At 50.4% G+C, this 15891-nt stretch overlaps 1 protein-coding gene across 1 annotated transcript in view; it reads left to right on the top strand.

Annotated features, from left to right (window-relative positions):
- KIAA1755 (KIAA1755 ortholog) overlaps positions 1-15891 on the top strand; it is a 37922-nt gene that overhangs the window by 9186 nt on the left and 12845 nt on the right. The window contains exons 2-6 of the mRNA XM_052651010.1: positions 3211-3408; positions 7482-8826; positions 9310-9507; positions 12361-12484; positions 15325-15418. Coding sequence (XP_052506970.1) covers positions 3211-3408; positions 7482-8826; positions 9310-9507; positions 12361-12484; positions 15325-15418 — 1959 coding nt within the window. The remainder of the gene's footprint in view (positions 1-3210; positions 3409-7481; positions 8827-9309; positions 9508-12360; positions 12485-15324; positions 15419-15891) is intronic.

The raw sequence follows: 15891 nt of genomic DNA, 5'->3' as shown, positions 1-15891 counted from the left end.
GAGGAACGAGGCCCAGCAAGGGAAGTGCCTACTCCAGACAGCACAGTGGAGTAGGACCTAGGAGAGGGGAGGGATGGGTGGCAGCCTAGCTTAGGGTGTCTGTGTGTTCATGGGTGTCAGACAGGGTCCCCCAACTTCCTGTCCCCACTGCTGGCATCAGTATTAGATGGCCAGGGAGGAGAGGTGGTATTGGGATTACTGGGGGCTGGCCAGGGGAGGCATTGAGAGAGGTCACCAGGCCAGATGAACTTTTCCTTGTTCTTTGAAATCAAACCCCATTCCCATGTTAGTGTGAAAACAGCCCCTCCTGGGCTTGTGCACTGCTGTGCGTGGGTGTGTGTCCCCTCGGAGTTTCCTGATGTCATGCCAGGACCCTCTTTCCTTCAGAATGGGGGCTGTAGACATTCTTCCGTTTGTTCTACATTCGTTCTCCCTTGTGCTCAGCTCTGTGGGTGCTGGGGACCCAGCAGCGACCCTGACACTTGTCTAAATGCCCTGGGCTAGCATCCCTTGCTTTATAGCCTCCTGGCATTGGAATCTTTCTAGGGTGGAGAAATGCATTCTTCCTTCTTCCTTCTCCTCAAAGTCTCTATTTTATTTCCCTATCTCCAGGGACCTCATTTAGAAAAATGATTTTTCTGCCCTAGATAGGCCCTCTTTATGTTGCAGTCTTATTTATTCTCATCTTCCTTTACATCCCTCAGCAATAGACGGACTCATAACGGCCACCCAATCTGGGGCAACCAGAAGGGCTTTCATCAGGCTTTTTAAGAGCTGAAAATCACAACCCATGGATCCTCTTATCATACCTGGCTGGGAACTTCTGGCCTTGTCCCACTTGCCCATTTTACAGGTGGAAAAGCTGTGATTCAGAGAGGGACACTTTATTCATCCCTCCACATTTACTGAGCACCTATTTTATGCCAGGAACGAAGACCCTAGATGAATAGGAGCCAGTGCTGGCTGTGTTAGTTTCTGTTGCTGCTGAAATAAATGACCACAAGTCTAGTAGCTTACAGCAGCATGAATTTGTTATCTTGCATCTCTATAGATTGGCAGATACAACTCACTGGGCTCACATCAAGGTGTTGATAGGCTGCATTCTTTTCTGGAGACTCTCAGCGATAATCTGTTTGCCTTTCCCAGCTTCTTGGAGCCGCCCACATTCCTTGGCTCTGCCTCCATTTTCAAAGCCAGCAGCATGTCCTCTCTCGGATGCTTCTTCCGCAATCACACTTCCTCCTGACTTTTGCCTCTTCTGCATTCTCTTCTACTTTTCAGGATGCTTGTTACTGGATTGGGCCCACTTGAATAATCCAGAATAATCTCCCTATTTTATGCCTGCAATTTTATATCTGCAATTTTAGTTCCTCTTTGCCACGTATGGGGATTTAGTGACAGGTCCCACAGATTAGAATGTGGGCATTTGGCGGATCGGGGGGCAATATTCTGAATACCACTCCTGTCCTCAGGGAGCCTGGAGTCCACCAAGGGAGACAAAATCAGTGTGGCATTCACCATGGAAGCTGAGAAAAGGGGACACTTGACCCAGCTGGGATGGGAGCGGGAGATCAGAGAAAGTCTGGAAGGGATGATGGACTGGCTGGAATGTTGCATATGAGAAGGAGTTAGTTTAGTGGGCATGGAGGTGGGCGACATCCCTGGAGGAAGAAACAGCATGTGCGAAGCCTGGAAGTGAGGAGGAGAGTGCTGTGTCCTTGTGGCAGAAGCCTGGGGAGAATAGTGAGGCTGGAGGCCAGGCTGGCTGCTTTCTGAAGGCAATGAGAAACCTGGGAGCAGGTTTTGAGCGGGAGACTTGCAAGGCCAGGTTTGCATTAAAAAAAAAAGTATTTCTTTGGCTGTGCTGGGTCTTAATCATGGCACATGGGATCTTCAATCATCATTGTGGCATGCAAGATCATTGTTGGTGGTGCTGGTCACTCAGACGTGTCCAGCTCTTTACGACCCCATGGACTGTAGGCCCCCAGGCTCCTCTGTCCATGGAATTCTGCAGGCAAGAATACTGGAGTAAGTTGTCATGCCCTTCTCCAGGGGATCTTCCTGACCCAGGGAGCCAACCCAGGTCTCCCTCATTACAGGCAGACTCTTTACTGTTTGAGCTACCTGGGAAGCGAGATTGTTAGTTGCAGCGTGTAGGATCTAGTTCCCTGATCAAGGATCAAACCCAGTTCCCTTGCATTGGGAGTGTGGAATCTTAGCCACTGGACCACCAGGAAAATCCCCCAGGTTTGCATTTGAGAAAGATCACCCTGGGGTCCTGTTGGAGAAATGGCTGGGAGGGAGACTAGAGATGGGAAACCAGTGACAATGTGATTCAGTAGAAGAAGTGATGGGGACCTGGATCAAGGCAAGGAAGGGGAACAGAGCAGAGGGGGTGGGTTGGTGAGCTGTTGGAGATGAGAAGACTATAGGATACAGTTGACAGTTGCTTGTGGGCAGGAGAGGCAGGAGGAAGGGGCGAGATGATGAGCAGATTTCTGGTTTAGGAGTCTGACTGGATGAAGGGGCCAATCACTAAGGTAGGGTTGTGGAGAAGGAGTAGGCTTAGGAGGGTATGTGTTGGTGGTCTGTTCCCAATAAACACCTAGGGAAGGCATCCTCAATATATGAACATGGGCGCTTGTATCAATCATACCAACTTGTATCAGTTGGTTATAGCGGTGTAACAAACCACCCCAAACAAGTAGTATAAAACAGCAACCACTTATTGTTGCTTATGTGTCTGCATATGGCTGGGGCTTGCCTGATCCAGGCTGGGCTTTGCTGGTGGCTCACCTTCAAACTGTAGGCCTGCAGTTAGCTAAGTGGCCAGATTTGGGATTGCTGACCATCCTTTTCCTTCTGGCCCTGACCTGAATGCCTTCCCTTGTTCTTCTACTCTACCTTGGACCAGCAGACGACAACCGAGCAAAGAGCTGCAGGAGGTGAGGGAATCAGGATGTCTTGAGGAGCATTCTAGGCAGAGGCAACAGCCAGTGCAAAGGCCCTGAGGTGAGATTTTGCCTAGTGTTTGAAGAACAGGAAGAAAAGCAGTGTGACTGGAGGGGGTGTGCGAGCGGGAAGAGGTAGCAGAGGAAGTCAGAGTTAGCCAGGACCTTAGTCACATGGGGCCAGGAAGTTCCTGGGAAGTGGCCACTACTCTTCTTATTATTGCTGCTATCACTTTTCATCCTCTTCTGTCCCCCACAGGACCCCCCATCCCTGGATGCAGCCATCCAGCATGCGCTGGCGGGCCTCTATCCTCCTTTTGAGGCAACAGCACCTACCATCCTGGGTCAGGTGTTCCGTCTCCTGGATTCTGACTTCCGGGGCGATGGACTGAACTTCCTCCTGGATTTCCTGATCCCTGCCAAGCGCCTGTGTGAACAAGTGCGTGAAGCAGCCTGTGTAAGTTGAAAGGGACATGGGGTCAGGGTACAAGCTCTCCCAGAAAGGCTGGAGGTGAGCAGAGAAGGAAATGGGCTGGTGTGTGTCTTGTTGAAGAGCATGAACTGAGGATGTGGGATGGTTTTCGGGTGTTAACTGCTTGCCCCCCCAAAAGACTTAAGCCTCATAGATGGACAGGAAGGTCCCTTAGGCCTTTACCCTCTGACATCTAGGAGTCAATCACATTTGCACTTTAAATAACAAGGAGGGAAGCCTGGGTAAAGCATCCATGTGGATTCTCTGGCCCCCAGGAATTGATACTGTGGACATCATCTGGCTATCTTGACTGAAGTGGGAAAGCTTCAGTGGAAATAGTAGAGAATGTCCCAGACCTTCCCTGGAGCCCTTGTGGCATCAGAACTCTTGCTTTCCTCCCTGGATGATGAAAGAATGAATACCAACTTTGATCGATTAATAGGGACTGCCTAGAGCACCTGGTTGGCCCAGTAAGAAGGAATTTTATGAATGGTTAGTTATGTCATCCATGTTTAAGGATGCAATAGAGATACTAGTGCTTGTCTGACTCTTTGTGACCCCATGGACTGTAGCCTGCCAGGCTCCTCTATCCATGGGGTTCTCCAGGGAAGAATACTGGAGTGGGTTGTCATTTCCTCCTCCAGGGGCTCTTCCTGACCTAGGAATTGAACCCACACCTCCTGCACTGGCAGGCAGACTCTCTACCACTGAGCCACCTGGAAAGTCAATGAGACTCCTTCGAACCCAGATCTCAGGGAGCCCTCTCCTGAGGCAAAGTGGAAAGAAAAGTGTTTTAGGCAGAACTCATTGGCTGCAAATGACAGATCCTTACTTAGGTCAGGGCAAAGGGATCCCGACATGAGTCTGAGGTGATCCACTAATCAGACCCCTTCGGGACTCTGTCTCTTGTCTCTGCTTCTACTGCTTGTCAGGATCATTCTTACAAGCGAGGTGTTTCCTCAAGGGTGGAGCCCAGGGCAGCACCAGGATCAAATCCTACTTTAAAGAAGAAAATGAACTCTTCCCCATTAGTTGCAGATAGAAAATCACAAGGGAGGATCCTGATTGGCTGGGCTTGAGTCTTGCATCCGTGCTTGGACCAATCATTGAGGCAAGGGGAATGAGGCACCAGGATTGGCCAGGTTTGGATCCTGTGTCTATTCTTGGACCAATTATTGCAGCCAGAGGAATGGATAAGAGGACTTTGCAGACTTGAATCCTATACCTCCCTCTGTGCTCAGAGGGTGGAGATTGTTTTAAGAAAAGGGTGGGGAGAAGGCCTTTGGAGACCAAAGCTTCAGATGCCTACTCATGGAACTTACTCACGTCCTTCAGAGTTGCTGATTCTGCTCTGCCCTTCTGTTATTCAATCCCCACCCCTAACTGCTCCAACTTCAAGAATTGCTAAGAGCATCTTAGGTCCTACTAGCCTTTCCTGAGTTGCTCATATCTGTCAGGGACCTGGCATATCAGGAATAGAAATAAATGGAGGAATTATGTGCATCATTTCAGTGATAGAAAAAAACTGAATGCAGCAGCTAAAAGTTCAGGCTTAGGAGGCTAGAATAAGAGATGGTTGGAACTGGAAGGAAATAGGTCACTTCATTCTAGGTGCTTAGCACGGTGCCTAGCGCGTAGAAATAGCTCCATACACATTCACTGTTCTTGGATGAGAAGAAAGAGTCTCGCTGAAACATTGCAGCCAATTTCCACATATCTGTGTTGACATTATTTAAGCTGTATCCTTCCCATCCTTCCCTCATGGCTCAATAGTAAAGAATCCGCCTGCCAGTGTAGGAGACACAGGTTCGATCCTTGGGTCGGGAAGCTCTCTTGGAGGAGGAAAAGGCAACCCACTCCAGTATTCTTGCCTGAAAAATCTCATGGGCAGAGGAGCCTGGTGGGCTACAATCCATGGGTTGCAAAAAGTCGGATACTACTGAGCCACTGATCACGCGCACAGTGGCTCCCCATCTTTATTTCTTCTCCCTAACAAGCTATACATCTACCTGCTTCTTTCATTTGGCCATGAAAACTGCATTTGCACTGTTCCTTTCCCCATTTCTTCTGGGGACAAAGATCACAAGTTAGATTTTTTATATTTTAAATTATGGATGACTTTAATTATAATTACAGGTGAATTTGTGTCACCTCAGAGCAGGGAGGGGTGGCATGGAATTAATGTATGCCCCCAGGGGTCAGGTGCCCCAGGTTCAAATCCAGTCTTCATCACTGTGGAGTTGGGGGATCCATGTCCCCTCTCTGAACTTCAGTTTCCTTATGAGGAAAGCAGGAATGTTAATAACACAGGATGTATGTACCTCGCTGAGATGATACACACAGCTTAGCACAGAACCTGGCATGAGGAAATTGCTCAGTAGCTGCTGGCTTTTACTTTACCACTGTCTCCTTTCTTCCTATGAAATAAGAATGCTCCGGCCTCAAAGTCTTTCTTTATAACCACCAGCGCCCAGACAGCCAGCCACAATCAACGCAGTCTAGGGAGACTGGAGACAAACATATGGCTGATTCTAAATGTGAGCACAAGTCCTCCTTTTGCTGCTCTTCAGCTGTGATGACGAGGCATTTTTTTTTTACCATCTCTCTGAGCCTTGGTTTTCTCATCTGTAAAGTGGGAATGATAGTTCCCGAACTGCCTGCACCCCTGAATTACTGTGAGTCAAATGAGATGATCATAGCAGTCATTTCTATGGTGATTTGCTATTTGCAAAATACCACTCGGCTGTTTCATCTCATTCACTGAGAAGTGGAGGGAGGGGGAAAGATGCTGTAAACAGCAGAGGACTATATGAAGAGGGTGAAATAACACACAGACTTGTGGTTTATGGATAGAAAGTTTCTTGGAGACAGCCAAATCTGCAGTGTGACCGAAATGAGCTGGCTTAACAACAAGGCAGGTACAGATGTGGTCAGATCTCATCATTCCCCTGATTCATAATTCCAGAAAACACCTGCTTGATTCAGAGGGAGTCCAGTGTCATCCTCGGCAGGTCTCCCGTACACTCATCCAAATCACATGAGAGTATTGTGGCTTGTTTGATCTGCAGGAATCAGACTCTTTTCCAAAAGTCAGGAAGGGAAAGAACTGTTTTCAGTTTGGTGGAGCTGTTGTTTCTGCTGATGCCACTTGGTGTCACTGTTGAACACTGGGCCCGCACAGCACCAACTAAGTAACTGAGCATGCACGAACATCTACTTATTATATTTTATGCATTGCATTGGTTTTTAACAAACATACATGTATTTATGATCTCACTTAATCCTCACACCAACCCAATAATACCAATGTGTGTATTGGTATCTGAGCTGTCACTCAGTTGTGTCTGATTCTTTGTGACTCCCTGGATTGCAGCCAGCCAAGCTACTCCATCCATGAGATTTTTCCAGGCAAGAGTGCCTGAGTGGGTTGCCATTTCCTCCTCCAGGGGATCTTCCTAACCCAGGAATTGAACCTGCATCTCCTGCATTGGCAGGAGGATTCTTTACCACATGGGAAAGTCCTAATAATACCAATATGTATCATTATTCCTATTTGCAAATAGGGAAGCTGAGGCTCAAAGAAATTATGTCATTTGCACAAGTTAGCAGTTCAAACCCTGGAACCCACGTCTCTCTGGCCCTAAGTGGAGCATTCGTCTTGAACTGGGTTGAGAGGCGTTTTGATGGTTGGAGAGGAGAAGGCAGCTGGCAGGACAATCCTCATGGAAAAGGCTTTTCCTACTGGTGCCTGGTGCTCAGAGCTTTTCTCCCTTGGCCCAGTAGGTGAGCAAGTATTGATATTTTCAAGGTCAGGTCCAGGACTAGGGGGAGCAAGTGGCATGGAGGGTCCAACGTTTAAGGAGGCGCTCCCTCTTGGGGCTGAGTGACTTGCAGGATGCTGAGAGTGGGGCCTCCTTGGATGCTGTGTCCTAGGCACCTTTCTTGCCTCACCTGAGCCCTCGACCTGTTCACTGTTCCTTCTGGGAGAGGGAAGGAAGAAACTCCTGGGCGGGGCTTTCAGAGCCCGATTCCCTGATGCTGTCCCCTCCTCTTTGCAGGCCCCCTACTCACACCGCCTCTTCCTGCACGAGGGCTGGCCGCTGTGCATGCGGGATGAGGTTGTGGTCCACCTGGCACCCCTCAATCCCCTCTTACTGCGCCAGGGTGACTTCTACCTCCAAGTCGAGCCCCGGGAGGAACAGTCCGTCTGCCTCACGATCAAGTGCCTCTCTGTGGACCTCCGCACAGTGGAAATGAAGCCTGTCCCTGAGTCATCCTATCCTATACTTTTCACCCAAGCCTGGCTAGAGGTCATCAACAGTGACTCTGAGGGCAGTCCCCTACACAACTGCCTGGTAGCTTCAGAAGATGGCATGGCCCCTGTGCCCTGGACCAGGATAACCAGCCCAGAGTTTGTGGATGACAGACCCCCAGCAGTGAATCTCCTCTCCCCAGCCTGGGCGTCCCTTCAGTTAGAGGCACTGGATTTGAGCAGCTCTCAAGAGCTGCACCAGGCCAGGTGCCCAGACAGGCAGGTGCTGCTTGTCCGGAGTTTGGACAAGGGCAGGACACACAGGAACAAGTACCCAGGACTCATCAAGGTGGAGCAAGCTGGACCTGGGGAGGTGGGCTTCAGGGTGGACAGCGTGGATAGCCAGGACCTGGAGGGAGAGTATGTGGCTCTTCTGGACTTTTCCCAAGAGAGCAGAGAAGGGTCTCCCAGTAAGGAGGTGGCGGCACCCAGTGGGTGTCCTTTGGGGGCACCAGAAGAGCTATCTGGAACCAAGGAAATCCCTTTCTCTCAAAGGACGCTTCCTCTGTCAGGGGCCAATGGAGAGCCTTCCTTGGAAAAATGGGCTTGTGAGAAGCCTGAAAGCTTGAGGGAGAAACCCTGTGTTTGGGGCTTGAGGAGAAAGGCTAATGATAAAGTCCCTACCCAAGACTCAGAACACCAGCCCCGAGAGCCATACCTCAGCATCTTTGTAAACCCACTGCATTGTGCGTCTGGCCTCGGGACAGGTGCCTCAGAAGAGCCACCTACCTCCAAGACACAGGGCATTCTGGGAAACTCAGAGAGCATGGTCCAGCTCAAGCCAGGACCAAAACAAGCATCCTCTCCCCGGCTCTGCCCAGCTTCTCCTCTTGCTGCTCCAGCCTCCAAAACCAAGATGGAAGAGAGGACCAAACAGGGCAATGGGAGACTTGCCAAGCCTGTGACCAACCCCAGTCGAAACACTTCCTCTTCCGGGTCGCCCACTCCTGGGCTCAAATTCTCATTCTTAAAGGGGCAGAGGCAAGCCCCTGCAGCCCCAGAGAAAGCCTCGCTCCAGCATGACGGGCCCTGGAAAGTCTTGTGTTCACTCTACTCACCCAAACCCAACCGAGCCAAGTGCTTAGGGAAAGGTAAGATGCCCGCATGCTCAACTGGAGAGGGCAACTGTTCTCTGGATGTGATCAGGTGACAAGGTGGTATAGGATGTCAGGGACGAGATTCATTTGGGCTGGGTCTGTCTCAGGGGTTTAGAGCACGGGGTGGCATGTCAAGAAGCTTAAGGTCTCTTGAGGCTGTAATTGAGCAAGATTCTGTGGTTGTGTTGAGACAGCCTGAGTCTATACCCCAGCTTGGCCATAAACCGTCTGGGTGACCATGATCAAAGACTTAACCTCTGTAAGGCCAGGTCTGCCTCTCTGTGCAGCGAGGATCTCATCTGCCTCCTCGAGTTGTTTTGAGGTTCAAAGACAACACCAGTAGTAAGGAGCTTAGCACAATGCCTGCCACATAGAAGGAGATCGATATTGTAAGCGTTTATCGTTAGGCAGAATGTGAGAAAACATTTTCCCTGGGAAAATCCATCTTCTGCAATATTCTTTGTTGTTTATCCGCAGCTGGAACAACTCAGACCAAAACATCTGGCCTAGACGCTGACTCAGACCCAGTGACCGAGGAAAAGGCTGACTTCCCAGAAGCTTCTGCAGGCCCTCCAGAAAAAAGCCCCGCTCTGGACGAGGACCCCCCAGGGCTTGAGCCCAGGATTGGGGCCCTGAGCGTGGAGATCTTCCATTCCAGGATAGCATGCCTGCCAGGTCCTCAGGGGCTGTAGGGGCGAGTGGAGGTGAAGGGGAGGGAGCAGTGGGGGTGGGGATAGGGGTGGCTGAGAATCTTCCGATGCTGGTGGGTGTGGGGGAGGCAGGGAAGGTCCTAGACGCCTGTGTTCTGGACCAGGCCTCCCTGGGACTCAGATTTTTCATCTTTCCAATGAAGGAGGTTAAAGCAATTTCTAGGTATTCATTCATCCATCTATCCATTCCTCCCTCCTTCCATCCATCCATCCATCTGTCTTACTTCCAGTGAGGCCATCAAGGTGAATGTCTTAGGTCAGGTTCCCTAGAAGCAAAGCTTAAGACAGGGATCCCTTGGGGTAGTGATTTATTTTCCTGAAGGTTGCTTTCAGGGGAAGGGGAGTGAGAGAGGCACGCAAGGCAGGGGAGAAGCTAAGCCAGGATGTGACCTGATTCTCTGGGGGTGGGGCAGCTCTGGAGCGTGAATTACATCACAGAGATTGTTCTATCTTAAGGTTCAGGGCCTGACCTGTTGTACACCTGGATCTGTGAGTCATCAGCTGCAGGCTGATCCTGGGATGAGGATGCAAGTGACCCCGTGACCCAGTTCAGCGGAGGGCAACTCTTCAGACAAGGGGACATCTCTGGGCCAATGTACAGCCTGTAACTACAGTCTCTGGGGGATGAGTGCTCTGACCTGATAATGGGGGTCTGATTGGGGTGTCAACGTCATCCAGTACTGAGAGTGTTATCACTCTTGTTTAACATTTTTTCATCTTTGCAATAAAGATTTATTGAGCACCTACTGTGTGTCAGACCCTGGGCTTAGCACTGAGGCTTCAGCAGAGAACCAAGCCTGCTCTCAGGAAGCATATTCTGGGAGTAAATTCAACAGGTTATTACAGTAGATTATTATAATTCACTGTAAAATGTGACTATGTGGCATTACAGGGGGCTTTGGGTGGAGCGGTGAGGCCCCTGGGGTGCTTGGGGTAGAGGAGAGGCCAGGCAAGACTTCCTGAAGGAAGTGATGTGAAACTCAGTTCTGTAGTATGAGTAGGTGTCATCTGTGTAACATGGTGGGGATGGTGTTCCAGGCAGAGAGAAGAGCGTGTGCAGAGTTCTCCAAGCAAGAGAAACCACAGTGCTTTCTGGGAACTGTCTTGCAAGTCTGTTTTATTTCAGAGGCATCTAAATTTCTGCGGACATGTCCGGGGGGACACCGATCTGTCATTTTGTTTTCCTTTTTGAAAATATGTGTTTATTTATTTGGCTGCCTTGAGTCTTAGCTCTGGTGTGTGGGTTCTTTGTTGTGGGCTTCTCTCTAGTTGCAGCACGTGGGCTCAGTAGCTTGCAGTGCTGGGGCTTAGCTGCCCGTGGCATGTGTGATCTTAGTTCCCCAACCAGGGATCGAGCCCCTGTCCCCTGCATTGGAAGGCGGATTCTTAACCACTGGACCACCAGGGCAATTCCTGCTCTGTCATTTTAAAACTCCCGGAGGACATTGTCTGTCTTCTTGGTCATCTTTGTTGAAGCTCAGGCTGTTTGTTGCTATATTCGTGCTAAGTTGCTTCAGTCCTGTCTGACTCTTTGCGACGCCATGGACTGCAGCCCGCCAGGCCCCTCTGTCCATGGAATTCTCCAGGAAGAATACTGGAGTGGGTTGCCATGCCCTCCTCCAAGGGTCTTCCCTACCTGGGGAGTGCGTCTCTTATGTTTCCTGCATTAGCAGGTGGGTTCTTTACCACTAGCACCATCTGGGAAGCCCTGTCCCCATGTTAATTGTTCACAAAGTCTCACAATCCTTCTGTGTTCTAGATGGTTGCACTCGTGTGTAAGGCAACACTTGCGAAGGTGGTTAAGTTTGTGGAAGGCTTCATGAGCTACAAAGGGTCTCCCACACTTCCACACTGTGGAGGGTTGTACCTGCACGGAGTCGACAGTGCTCGCTGAAGGGTGGCCTTGAGTGAGGTGACTCTGGGGGTCAGGGCTGTGAGTCCAGAGTGCAGGACAGGCCCAGTTTCCAGTGGCCAGGGCCTCTTTCCCCCTGCTATATTCTCCCTTCCCCACAGTGTAGACAGACTGTGCTGACCCCCTGGGCCTCAGACTCTTGACCCTTATGGAGAGCATGGGGCACACTGTCTGGATTCCTGGGACAGGAAATAGTCTGTGGAGAACTCATGGTTAGATGTCTGCAAGAATAAGTAGTGGGACTTCCCTTATAGTCAAAACTCTGCGTGCAGGGGGCACTGGTTCAATCCCTGGTCAGGGAAGATCCCGCATGCCACGTGGTATGGCCAAAAAAAAAAAAAAAGAGTTAGCTTTGGAATGCACACTCACCACATGGGGGCTGAGATGAGGACAGAGATAATGACTATTACAACAACTGCTGTTTATGAGGCCCTTGCCCTGTGTTAAATGTTTCTCAGGAACTGTTTCATTTAGTCTTTGAAATAACCTAATCTGCTCAGTATTGTATTCTCCCCATTTAACAGATGAGGAAACTGAGGCTCAGAGACACACTGACTTGTCTAAGGACACAGAACAAGTCAGTGCAGAACTGGAACTTCAATTCCTGTCTGTGTGACCCCAAAGCTCATTCTTTGAGCTCTATTCTGCCCAAGGTGCCCAGGGCAAGGGGTGCCCAGAGGAGGGTGAGGCTGCCTACACATGGAGGATGGCTTTGGGGATGACTTTTCTGAAGAAGTAGCTTTTGAACTGGGTCTTGAGGGATGAATGGGAGTTCAGATGGAGAAGAGAAAGGGGATTCCAGACAGAGGGACCAGTACAGGCAAAGCCTAGAGGCCACAGAGCAGGTTCCTATAGAAGGGGCTCCACCAAAGTGCTCACTGCTCATGTGTGTGCTTTCTCTTCCAGGCGGTCGGGACAGGGCGGGGCGGCCCCTGCTTCTGGTGTCGACCACCAAGGGCCCCTGGGAGGCGCCATGGTGCACGGCCTCGGAGGTCACCAAGCTGTTTTCTTACCTGTGTGCCATCCCCAGGTAAGGGGCTGGGCCAGCCTGACCACTCCATGCCTCTTCAGCCTCTCAGCCCAGAGCCCAGCACCAGGTACCGTATGAAGAGACGTCACATCCTCTCGGTCCTGAGCCAGATGCTGGGAAGAAAGCAGGACAGACTGAAAAAGCAGGATAGTCCCTGCCACTGGGGCGTTCCCAGGCTGGCGGGGGAGATGGATGGTGTGCAAGGAACCAGCCATGGACCAGCAGCTCTCAGGAGTGTTAGTGTGGTGAAGAAAACAGGGATATCATAGATCAGTGCGGTGCTCAAACTCAACAGGCATCAGAACCATCTGGAGGGCTGTTAAAACAGATGGTTGGGCCCCACCTCCAGCGTTTCTGGTTCAGTCGACCGGTCTGCATAAGACCTGACGAGGTGTATTTCTAACAAGTTTCCCGGTGATACTGATATGGGTGGGCTGCAAACACATTTTGAGAGCCTCCATCGTAAAATGAAGGGCGAGGGGCGGTTAGTTTCCATTGAGAAATCAGGGAAGGCTTCCCTGAGGAAGTGATAATTGAGTTGGTGATGTACAGGGAAGCTGGGCATGCTGCAGTCCATAGGGTCACAAAGAGTCAGACAGACTGAGCAACTGAACTGAACTGATCTGAATTATAGATATTTGTTGAACAAATAAAGGAAAGGGTGAATGGGTGAAGGAATGAATAAGTGAGAGAGCAAAAGAATGAGTGAGTGATGAGGCTCACTCATCCCTGATGATGAGTGATGACCAGGCTTATTTCTACCACCGTCCCTTCCCTCCACCTCCCATAAGACTTCAGGCTGGACTGCCTGGGGAAAAGATACCCTCTTTCCTCTGAGTTGCAGCGCCCAGGCAGAGGTGGGTGGGTGGGGGGACTCATGGGACCCTTTGGAACCTCCTCCTCCAACTCCACCTTGTGGGAGCCAACACTGCCACCTGCTGGCCACTGAGATTTTTCTACCTTTTGTCCAAAGAGGAGTGGTTTTTCTGGTCTGAAGGGGAGATGGAATCCACCCCCGCCCACCACCAATCTGCTGTGTGACCTGGGAGTGGTAACTTGGCCTCTCTGAAATGCCCCCTGAAAAAGGGAGATGACCAAGTGGGCTGTGAGACCAAGTATGATCACAAAAAGGGAAGTGAGGTGCAGTGTGTTTTTCAGTCGCTCAGTCGTGTCCGACTCTTTTCAATCCCATGGACTGCAGCACGCCAGGCTTCCCTGTCCTTCGCCATCTCCCGGAGTTTGCTTAAATTCATGTCCGTTGAGTTGGTGATGCCATCCAACCATCCCATCCTCTGTCCTCCCCTTCTCCTCCTGCCTTCAAGCTTTCCCAGTATCAAGGTCTTTTCTAATGAGTCGGCTCTTCGCATCAGGGGGCCAAAGCACTGGAGCTTCAGCTTCAGCATCAGTGCTTCTAGTGAATATTCAGGACTGATTTCCTTTAGGGTTGCACCTGGGGATTTCTTTTAGAACTGCGCATGGGGTTCTCATATGCTGGGCTTGCCTCTCCATTCCTGTTGTAAACCACCATTGCTGGGCACCTCCCCTGAGACAGGCTTCATGCTGGGCCATGCTGGGGACCCCGATCCTCCTATATTGGGCCTTGACCTCTATGGGTGTCCAGGCTGGCTGTGGAGGCAGGGGTGGAAATGAACTTCCCTCCCAGTATGGGCACAGCCAGAAGCAGGTGAGGACATGAAGTCAGAGCCCTGGCCTCACCTCCGGGAGCCTGCTTTCACTGTCTGCTATGCCACTGCCCAGCACCTCAGTTTCCCCTCTCAGGACAGTGATAACAGCAGACATTGACATCCCTGTTTCTAATCCATCAGTCCTCACCACAGCCCCCGGAAGCCTACACTGTCATTAGCCAGCCCCACTTACAGCTGGGAAACTGATTTCCAGAGAGGTGAAACAACATGCCCAGGTGACTGCCGCAGCTCCACATCCCACACTGGCCACCTCTGGCTTTGGTCTGTGACTTGGGTGGTTGTAAGACTTGAAGGCAGTTGCAGGCTACTTTCCCAGTCTGATTGAATGGCCAGGGTACTTGGAACCGCAGACTGCCTGGCTCCACCTCCTACCCATTGGACACATTTCTTGGGTTACAGAGCAAGGGTGGAGGTGAAGTATCCTTATTTTAACAAGTTTTGACAATTGAAACTGTTTGGAAAATCCCAAGGTAATCACTGAAAAGTGCACTGTAAACTGGTGAGGATGTTTGGGCTGCAAGTAACAAATGTATCAGTCTTTGTCTCTGCCTTATAGCTCTTTGTAAGAACATTTTAAAGGAGAAAATGTCTTTCCCAGAAGTCCCCAACAAACATCTCCTCACATCTCATTGGCTAGAAAATGTCACACGGTCCCTATCTAAACCAATCATTAGCCAGGGGAATTGGGTCAGCTGTTGGCCTCAACCAATCAGAATCCAGCCCCTGGGGGAGGAAGGGATGTGGTTATAGTAAGAAAGTTGGATTCTTGAACAAAATGAGTCTTCTCCCCCAACAAAAAGGGTGAATGAAGGTTGGGTGACTCACCTACTGCAGCTAGGATAGTAGCATATAGTTTATGATTATTAGAGTGTCTGAGAGGGCTGTGTGAGGTACTGTAGGAGCCCTGAAGAGAGAGCAATAAGCTCTGCCTGGAGAAGAATCATTGAGGGCTCCCTGGAAGTGGTGTGTGTTGGGGGCTTGGGGAGGCCCTGTAAATTTGTCTTGTAGGATGAAGAGTTCAGTAGTATCCAGGTTTATAGCACCCAATTTCCCTCACCTTCCCTCACTGGGTCCTTCCCCTTCGAGGGCCCTGATTCAACCAATAAGACTGCCAATTCTGTTTACCACCCACAGGCCTGAAGATAAAACTAAGGGGTTGGCAGTTGTGATTGATGCTAGGAAACAGCCCCCACATCCCAGTCTGGTCAGTGCCCTGCAGGCCACCCAGGTGAGTGGAAGTGGACAGCCTCAGCCTACCAAGTTTTAGAAGCACTGGAGGCCTTTGGATATTCACAGATCCTGGGGATGCTCAGAGCTAGGACCAGGACCCCAGGCAGGGAACCTTAGTTGCAGATGATAGAAACCCCAGCCCAGGGGATTTCCCTGGTGGTCCAGTGGATAAGACTCTGTACTTCCACTGCAGAGGGCTTGGGTTCATTTCCTGTTTGGGGAACTAAGATCCCACATGCCGTGCAGCGAAAGAAACCCCAGCCCAAACACGCTTAAAGACAAAGGTCATTCATTGGTTGATGTGACTCAGTCTGGAAATTAAATCCAGCTTCAAGTATGACTTGATTTGGGGGCTCAGATATTATCACCAGGGTCTGGTTTCTCTCCCCATTTCTGGCTCCATTCCTCTGGGAGAGTGCCATTATCAGGCAGGTCCCACTCTTTGTGGCAGTGTGGTCCCTACCATCTTTA

This window comes from Budorcas taxicolor, chromosome 13 (assembly GCF_023091745.1).
Source record: "Budorcas taxicolor isolate Tak-1 chromosome 13, Takin1.1, whole genome shotgun sequence".
NCBI classification, from domain to species: Eukaryota; Metazoa; Chordata; class Mammalia; order Artiodactyla; family Bovidae; genus Budorcas; species Budorcas taxicolor.
This window is presented reverse-complemented; position numbering and strand designations above follow the sequence as displayed.